This window comes from Drosophila erecta, unplaced genomic scaffold, assembly GCF_003286155.1.
Source record: "Drosophila erecta strain 14021-0224.00,06,07 unplaced genomic scaffold, DereRS2 tig00000126-arrow-pilon, whole genome shotgun sequence".
Classification (NCBI taxonomy): Eukaryota; Metazoa; Arthropoda; class Insecta; order Diptera; family Drosophilidae; genus Drosophila; species Drosophila erecta.
This window is the reverse complement of record NW_020825209.1, coordinates 13,872,471-13,881,904: the sequence shown is the minus strand read 5'-3', so window position 1 is coordinate 13,881,904 and position 9,434 is coordinate 13,872,471. Positions and strand designations below refer to the sequence as shown.

Sequence of the window (9,434 nt, the reverse complement as noted above, 5' to 3'; positions counted from 1 at the left end):
TTGTGCAGATTCGGTTTCAGTTTTGCCCGTCGAATGTTGTTCAATTAACGTGGCTGGGTTGTTTTTGTTTTGGTTTGTCTGTCGGCGAACTCCACACATCGCAAAATTGGCAGCAAAATGACAACCGCGAGCGTTTTCCGCCGACTGCAAAATGTGGCGGTGGCGGTGGCGGCGGCGCGATGTGCGGCATCAACATGTTGCACAAATATAAACATAAATCAATTAACATTTTTCGACCATGCCAGTGAACTACTCGGTTTCGCGGGTAGTCCACGGAGTCCTGGCTTCACTGTTCCTTGCCTGGAAATGCCTGCAAATGCCTGGAAATGGCGGGGTGGCCAAATTTTTAGCCAATTCGCCGGCGGCTCCAACTTTCCGAATCGGTAATTTGCCACAGCCGATGTCTGTGTGTGTGTAAGCAGGGGAGTGCCCCAAAATTTGGCGGTGCCTACTTTTCGGCGCAGGAACTAAATGAACACTAAGAAAGCATTTGAAAACTTGGGACTTATAGGCACATTGAAGTGTAGTTGAAACTTAAACAACAGCATAAGACAACTTTTTGCCTTCATCAAATATTGTTCAAATAAAATGTATCAATTAAAACAAATGAACATCTCGAAATTGAATCCCGATTCGATGGCATTACATCACTGCCACCTAAAATCTCCATGCAGACTCAATTTAACTGGCAATTAATGTATTCCACTGCCTGCTACCGGGTTCTTTAGTCCAAGTGCCATGCCCATGCCCATTCCCAATCCCATTGCGAAAGTCCAGTATTCTGGCATTCGATCCATTGCCGAAAGTGGCAATCAGCAAAAACAACAGCAGGGGACAAAAGGCCGCTCGTGCCACGCCCCCAGTTTCTGGCCAAAGGGGGCGCATGGCCGTGCGGGCTTAGAGGTGGGCATGTGTGGGATGTGTGAGAAGGCCATGTCGACACCTATTACCATTCATTGACTTTTGCCATGTCCCTGGGGTGTCATCTATGCAGGTTGCTTTGCTTTATCCTTCCATGTTGCTGCTGCTGCTGCTGCTGCTGCTGCTGCTGCTGCTGCTGCTATTGCCCCACGCGTTTGATTGCATTTGCAGGCGAAAACCCAACGACCGTTTGCTAATGTCCTTCGATAAAGCCGGCAAAATCAACACCACCAGCCACCAAAGGACACAAGCTCACTCCACCGCATTTTGGGGATATGGATGTGGCGATATGGGGATACGGGGATATGGGCCAGCCAGCCAGTGAACGACGACTGGTCTCCGTTTTCATTTGGTGTTTGATTGGATTTTCAATTATTCATTATTATTGGTTGCAATTTACCTGGCGGCCAGCACAGAACCCATCCCATCCAGCTGCATTGATTGCGTTCCATCAGCGAATGGAATGGATGGGGATGTTTGTCGCACCAGTTTTCCAACTCATCAAACTCCAATTGCATCATTAAACGGAATTTTTGATTTTCATTCCCCTTCTATGGATTTCACATTTTTTTGCTCACCCGTTTCATTTCTTGTGTCTGTAAACTTGATTCATTTATCCCCCAATCTTTCGAGACTTTTCTTCAAGACTGCGGCTTGTTTGTTACATTCAAGGCCGCTGTGGTGGAGTTCATTGATCAATTAATGCAAAGGCGAGCAGATCAAGGCTCGAAAAATTCCAGAAAACTTAATGGCGCTCCCCCAAAAACCGATTAGCTGCCTATGTAAATGATACTCTGCTTAAATACTCTACTCAAAGGCATCTTCACTTGTTTATGCATTGCCAAATAATTTTGTATCAAATTTTGCGCTTTTATAAAGCAGAACGAAATCTTGAAGGTTTATACTATATAATTTTATAATTTTCATATTCCTAGTGCATTATGGAAATAAAAAATATAATATTTTTGACATACTTCCACATATGCTTTTATAATTTGTATATTTTATGTCATTACGAACTCCCGTTGTTTCCCCCGCTTCCGTTTAAGGTGGACAATTATCTGCTCTACGGGAAGGCAATACCCGGAATTTTGGAGCGCGGGAAGGGGGGGTGGGGGATTGGGGAACACAAACCGAGACTTCAGATCGAGCCATAAAGATAAAGACTACAAAACAAAACCAAAAGCAAAACCAAAACCAAAGCCGAAACCAAAACCTAAGCCCCGAAAAACAAGCAAAGCCACCGACAAAGTGTTTCCGACTTTTTCGTAGATTTTTGCTGCCAGATTTTTATTGGCAGAAAGAGATAGCCAACTGGATAACTGGCCAGCGAGATAGAGCAAGAGGGAGCATTTTGATTTTTACGAGCATTTCATTTCGTATCATTTTGCATCGGATATTTGGGATACTATACTCGCACATACAAACGTGTATATATGAGCGGCTACTTGTCTTGGCAACCGACAAATTCTTGTCTGATTTCGCCGGCGACAATAAATTAAGTCAAGTGTAGCATTTAATTGATTTTAATCATAGATTAAATATCGTTAAACAACAAAAAGCCAGGGAGTGTTGCGGGTCATGGCAATATAGGCCAAAGAACAACAGCGCTGACCAATAAAGTCAACAATCAAATCAAACAGTTCCCCCTCCGTCGCAGAGCTACCCCGCCCCCCGGGGGGCGGTGGGCGGTGGGCGGTGGGCAGGGCAAACAAACCAATTTGTAGCACAATAAGTTGTCGTTACTTGGTTGTTGTAATCGCTGTTTGCCAATATGTAATCCTCAGAAACAACAAGAGGCCATCAGCTCCTTGCTGTCCTCTGCGTATCCTTGTTGTCGCTGTTGGGCTTTCGGTTTTCGGTTTTGGTCCTGGCATCCTGCATTCTGGATTTTAGATTTCAGCTTTCAGATTTTAGGGCGCTTGCCTTGAATTTCAATTACCCGTGACTCGCCTTTCGTGGAGAGGGGCGTGTCGGGCACCAAACAAGGGGCATCAGTAAAACCTGGCACTACCTTTAAGCATAGTACGTTGAAACTTCAGTTTGACATTGAAGTTGAAGTTCGAGCTCGATTGATAAAGGATTTTTTCGTTTTTAGCAATTGTGGTCAGGAACTGCATAGAATGTAAGCCCCTAATGAAACGCACTGCATGCATGTGCGGATATAAATTTAAGCATAAGGGAGCAATGTTTGCCAGGGTGGGGAAATGGGGGAAAACAGCGGGGAGACAGTGGGGTCGAAAGGTGAAAGCCAGGACAGTGGAAGAAAATATTCGCGTTGCTAACGAATCAAATAAATTTGTTGGTCAATTAAAAAACTGCAAAACGCGCACAATTTCCACATGTGTGGCAGCAACAACCACACAGACCACCAGTTTTTCTTTTCACCCCTCCCCGCCCCCACCCACCCCTGCAGCAGGCAACCGCCTCTGGCCCCTCCCCTTTTGCCCACGTCCATGGACGCTGCTGATTTTTGCTCTAATGGATGCCAGCGCCAAATGAAAAGCTTCGCGCGAAAAAAATGCATTGCAAACCAATTTTTTTCTCTCCACTCGCTTTTTCTTACCAATTTTTTTTTGCCATGATTCCCTGCATGGTTTCTGACTAGCTTTTGACCAAAAATTCAACTCCCTTCCGATTCTTTTTTTGCACACAATTTTTTATGATATTCTTTTTGGTCATTTTTTCCATTTCGCATTTTTGTACTTTTTCTGATTATTTCCTTTTTTTTATGTTAAACTTTGGCCGTAAACTAACTTTGTCGGGTGGGGCTTGATAGTGTCTAGGGAGAATTGATGTTGCGCAGGGGGGCTGGGTGCTTTTTAGCTGGGAAAAAGGGGAGTTTTTAGGGGGCTAAGAGGTAGCACCAGTTCGAGCTGAGCCAGCCACGTTAGTTATTAGTCGGGGTGCTCTATGGGCTGAGTGAACATGAGAGCGGCGATAAATGTCTAGTTCAGCACTCGAGAAAAAATGCCCCGAAAACGGTGGAAGCGGAAAACATTGATAGACTAAAGCGCCGACGATGAAAGGGCACCGGAAAATGTGGCATCGCAAAACTACATAATAATCAGGAGTTCAGTTCCTCTAGAAGGCAGGCTTCATGTGAATTATAATAATAGCACTACATGCCTATAAAATATTTCTGATAGCAAAGCAAGCAAAAACAGGTGGCTTCTATAATTCGCTTTTTTGATTACATTGATTGCTATATATAGTTTTATGCATGAAGCGATTTTCATAGATTTTCCCCCAAGTTATATAGGTGTGCAACTCCATTGCGGCGACTTCAGCGTGGAAATTGACATCGGCTGGCTGACCAGCGAAAACGAAAACTAAATAAAAATGCAGTGCAATTTACGGTTGCCGAAGGGTGGGGCGTTGGGCGTTGGGAGGTGGAAAGTCAACGAGGTGGTGGTGGAGAATACAGGGTGCATAAAGGGGGGTTTGGGCTGGGGGGAGGGAAAACGACTGCCAATTTCATGCCATGCTCTTCCTCTTTTGTTCACATCGCTCTCATCTCTTGCAGCAATCTTCTCCTGATTCCCCCTTGTTGCTTCAATACCCTGTATGGTACATCTGGGTGTATTGCGTTGTATAAATGCAATGGAAAATTATGTTCCAGTTGACAAAAAAAAAAACAAAGAAAAACAAGTTAGGGAACTCTTAAAATGTATGCAAAGCGTGAAACATACGAGTATAAACTTTGAGTTACAGGGTATCTTCTATTTGATTGCTTGGCCTTTTTCTGCATGCCACTGCTTTTTGCTGCGCACATTCTGCTGCACTATATGCGCTCGTTGGGTGTTTGATTAAATTTAGAACAATGGAAAATGCGGAGCCAAGAGCGCTCTTTCTACAGGGAACCGCCTTCGGGTCTCTACTGCGCCTGTCCAGCGAATCAATCGATAGCCAATAACCAATACCCCGTGACCCATGACCCATGACCCATGGCCACTAGCCAATGCCGATGAGTGCCTTTTATACACACAGATACCTATTTGTATATGTATATACTTGTGCAAAACTGTTGCAGGCGTGGCAAGCGCTTTGGTTTTCCTTTGTAATGCCGAATAGCGATGGAGCACGGGCGCGGCCCAAGCACCGCAACAGGAACAGGCCACGAGCTCGTCCATGCACGCCGGAGAATCTCCTAGAGAATCACCTGCAGAAGCTTTTCGAGCAGCAGGAGCTGCTGCACAGCCTGCTGATAAGCAATCGTCCTGGAGTAAGGACCCAGCTGGAGGATCTGGGCGGCGACAGCAACTATGAGTTCGACACCCAGGACGAGGATGGCGATTATGAAAGTCTGCCCAGTTTTCAGGTTAGCGATGCTTGGGCAATAAGTGTTTTGAAATGAGTTCCTTATGTTTGCCACAGGAGTCGGTGGAGGAACTAAGTAACCAGCCGGTTCTGGCCGAAGACGTGGAGTCGGTGGAGGAGGAACCAAAGGAGCTTAGTAACCGTGCAGATTCCGTAGTTCTGGCCGAAGACGTGGAGTCGGCGGAGGAGGAACCAAAGAAGCTTAGTAACCGTGCAGATTCCGTAGTTCTGGCCGAGGACGTGGACTCATCCAGTCCTCCGAAGTTTGAAAATCTCCCAGCAATTCCATCTCGAACGTATCCATATTGCAGGAACCACAGCTCGATGCCACTGCCAATCACGATGGGCAATTGCACACCACCCAAGGTCATAGGTCAGGGCTACGATGCGCCCTTTCTGTACCCCAATTTTATTTCAAAAAAAGAGAAAAGCCGTGTCAAGTGTGAGTAATCCATAACTAAAATGATCGCATTCGAATCGCATTGTTTCGAATTCAACAGCTTGACAAGAGTTATCAATAACTATCGGTCCATTTAATAGACATCTTCACCTTGGTGGACAGTCTGGTGTTGCAAATGGAGCGATTACTCAAACAGGGCGAGCACTCGATGGCCGAAGGAGCCGTTGAAAAACCTGCCTCAGGAGCTGTGCCCAAATCCAGGCCTAAACAGGACTTCCAAGTGGATCGGGTGGGCCATGCCAAATACACGGTTGCTGTCAATTCTCGTTTAAATCAGCCAAAGCAACACAATCCGTCCAGTGAGTCAGATAAGCATAGGCATAGCAAAATATTTGAATTTATGGGAACTATTCGAACCTGTAGAACACCATCATCGTTTGGGCAGTAGTAAGGTGCACTCGCATAGTAAATTGCCGGAAAACTTCGATTTGGATTGCGAGTTCGGAATGGAGTATATTGAGAAATTCCGAGCCAACAAGGTTCGAGATGAAAATTTGCCCGAGCCAGAGAAGCACACTGATTACACGGACGAAGAAGGTTATCTAGGTGGACTTAACAACACAATATTCAGATTTCATATTACTCTCCTATTTAGAACTAAAAGAACTCGGGATAACCATTATTCCGGACTCCGAGATCCCAAGCGAACTTCATTTTCCTGAAATCGCTATGGCCAAATCATTCAAAAGACACAGAAGATGCAAGAGAAAAGATTCTCGACCAAGTACACCCATCACCAGACCCTCGACGCCCATCGGTGACGATGTGCCCAGCACATCGGCACAGGCAAAATTTTATCAGCAATTTACAGGTCACTTGGAGCCCGAGAAAAGCGAATCAAGTATCTTGACCCCGTGGCAGCTCTTAAAAGTAAGAGGTAAGTCACGAAAGTGTTCCATTCCGTTCGCTCCCAAAGAGATTCTTTCCCGACGACCGCAGGACCCGAACCATTGAAGGAGTGGCAATGGGATATCATTAGGTACATGAGGCAATTTAATAAGGAGAAAAAACGAAGGCAGCGACTGGCAAAACAGCTCAGAGATGGAGAATTACCAGCCATAGATGAGGAACCCGTGCTTAAAGTGAAGAAGAGGGATCTGCGCAGGGAGGAACTTCAACGGAAATACTCCTATGTGCCCATAGACAGGCCGAAAATTCGGCCAAAGTTCTACAAGGCCTTTAAAAGGCAAAAGGAATGGCTAAAGGCGGAACGCGAATACAAAAGAGTTCAGTACCTAACGTACTTCAGACCACAGGACCTCTACGAGCCCAGGATAAAAGTGACCAAAAAGCAAAGGCGCGCCATTCGACGCAGACTTCTCAATGTCCCAAGTAGAGGAGCGGTACAACCCAAGCCCATGCCAAAGACAAAAACACCGCTTTGTCCACTGCCTGCTGACGAAAAGGTTAAGGTTGAAGTTCCCAATCAGGATCCTCCACCAATCCCCGGGCCAGTGGACAGGGGTCAGCGGCTAAAGAATCTGCTCATGGACAAGATTCGCCTAAATCAGGATCAAAAGCTGAACCACTTGGTATTACCAGAGGATCCTGTTAAGGCCATCTACTTGCCCCTTCCCCATCGACGTAAGTCCGCGCAATCTGCATCCAAAATGAATCAAAACTCAGCCCACAAAAAACCCAAGTCCGCCCCGCTTTTTTTGACCAGTGCCACCAGCTCCACTGCAGCGATCAATGGCCAGAGTAGTTGTAGTAGCATTCCAGCCGAAACCAACTCGTCATCTTCATTGAGTACCCTGTTCTACGATGCCAAGCACACGAAGTCGGGCAACGATTTTGGCATGAGTAATGAAAGTGTGGCAGGCTTTAGGAAATCCTGCGATCCTGCAAAGAATCAGGTGGCAAAGCCGCTAGGAAGGAAATGCAACAACGAGGCCATTGCAAAGGATGCGCCCGAAGAGGGTGTGGATTTCAGGAGATACATCGATCTGGACTTCGTGTCGCGCCAGATCCTGCAACTGATGTCGAAGATGAAGCCCCACAAGGACAGCAAGCTGGTGGAAGTGCATCCCAAGGTCTCAGAGTACATGGATCACTTTTACTGGGAACGCCTAACGCCCGATGGTCTCTTCTTTCACTGGTTCCTCTGCGAGGGTTTTTTTCCCGCTCACTATCTGACCAAGGTGAAAACCGCCAAGGAGCTGGAGGACGTCTCGCAGGCCCAGCTGGATCAGCGGATTATGGAGTACATAGATTTGGTGAATGACGTGAATGCGACCAAAATCAAGCTCACAAGCCAGATGGCGCACCTCATGGTGACCTCTTATTTCCGAGTTCTGTACCACAGGGCGCAATCGAGTGAATACCCCATCAAGGACCGATGTTTGCTTAGATGCCGCTTTGCCATCTCCATGGTGGAACTGCATCAGCAGGAGCGAGGTCGCCACATATTGAGGAATCGGGTCGACTGTAGGCTGCTAATGAAGTGGGCCCTCAAGCACGAGGGTCGCGTGAAGCAGCTGTACGATGAGCCATTGTACTATGCCGAGGAGCGGGCCAGCATTAATACCTGCCTGGTCATGCGTACTCCCAATTTGGAGGCCTTCAAGGAGTTTTACCATCGCCAGGTATTGCCCAAGCCTGATGCACTCGCCATTAATCCGGTGTTTTACAAGATCAAGCGTTATCCGAGCAGTGAAACCGACCTTGATGCCAGATTCGTGTGTCCCATTCCTGGCTGCCAAACGGATCTGAGCTCGAAGATTCTTATGGCACACTTTTTGACCGATCATTGCCGACGATTGGAGGAACTTTGGCTCACCGATCGCATGGTACTACTATTCTGTCCGAGCTCCTATCCCCCAAACCAAGTTTACTGCATTTGTGTGATCGCCCTGTTGGCCAGAATGCCCAGCCAAACGGTACCGATACCCAAAGTCATACTCAACGAGGAGTTGCCTTCGAAGTATCTGTACTTTGTGGAACACGGAGCATGTTTTATAATGTTCGCTCCGGTTTCGAGATTATTGATTGAGGGCAAGGCGGAGCAAAAGCCTGCCAGCAAAAAAGGCGCTAATAGGCATCTAGATACTTTGTATATCTTTTGGCTGGCTACTGCCGATTATGAACTCAAGGATGCGGGCTGTCGCCTTTTTGTGTATTGCCAGGATCGCGGCATCAAGGGCAAATCCCTATTGAACTTTGTGAAAATGTCCGAGTTCAAAGGTGTGGCCCATTTGGTGGCCACACAACCTGATAGCTATCTGGCTATCGATTATGCGACGATGGCATCGCTGACCAAAGATTTTAGGGAGCTGCTCTTTATCGAGGTACGATACATTGATAAGTTGGTTGAGGACTCCAACAATTCCGGTGATGAGAATTTTGATATTTGAGGTTAGATTTTAGATTCTTCGCCATCTTCTCCGTGCATATATACAATCAATTTATCTTACTTAATTTCCGTTTCATTGCAGAACCTTTTGAAAAGGCAACTTGAAGGATCGCATCTGGCTTTTATTTTGATATATACCTAAATATATTTTATATGCCTCAACGGCTGCTTATTTCGAATGTTGTTCAATAAAAACACTTGTGGTGGCGGGCAGCAAAAATGATATTTACTTCTTATTTTACTGCGAATGGTAGCCAAGCTTGTGTTTATTTATTATCATTTAATATCTGGCTATCGCCAGAAAAGCAATCAAAGCAAAAAATGGGAAATTTAAAATAAGCAAAGCGTGGCAGCAAATCAAAAAACAATTACGCGGCAAAT

General features: G+C 46.1%; 1 protein-coding gene across 1 annotated transcript; it reads left to right on the top strand.

Annotated features, from left to right (window-relative positions):
• The first annotated feature begins 4,984 nt into the window (after nt 1-4,984).
• LOC6551469 lies at nt 4,985-9,173 on the top strand. The gene is given in 7 exon segments (XM_015155105.2): nt 4,985-5,257; nt 5,428-5,683; nt 5,782-6,000; nt 6,065-6,238; nt 6,297-6,590; nt 6,593-9,055; nt 9,136-9,173. Coding segments are annotated over 6 exon segments (3,678 nt in total). The 3' UTR covers nt 9,055; nt 9,136-9,173.
• The last annotated feature ends 261 nt before the right edge of the window (nt 9,174-9,434 follow it).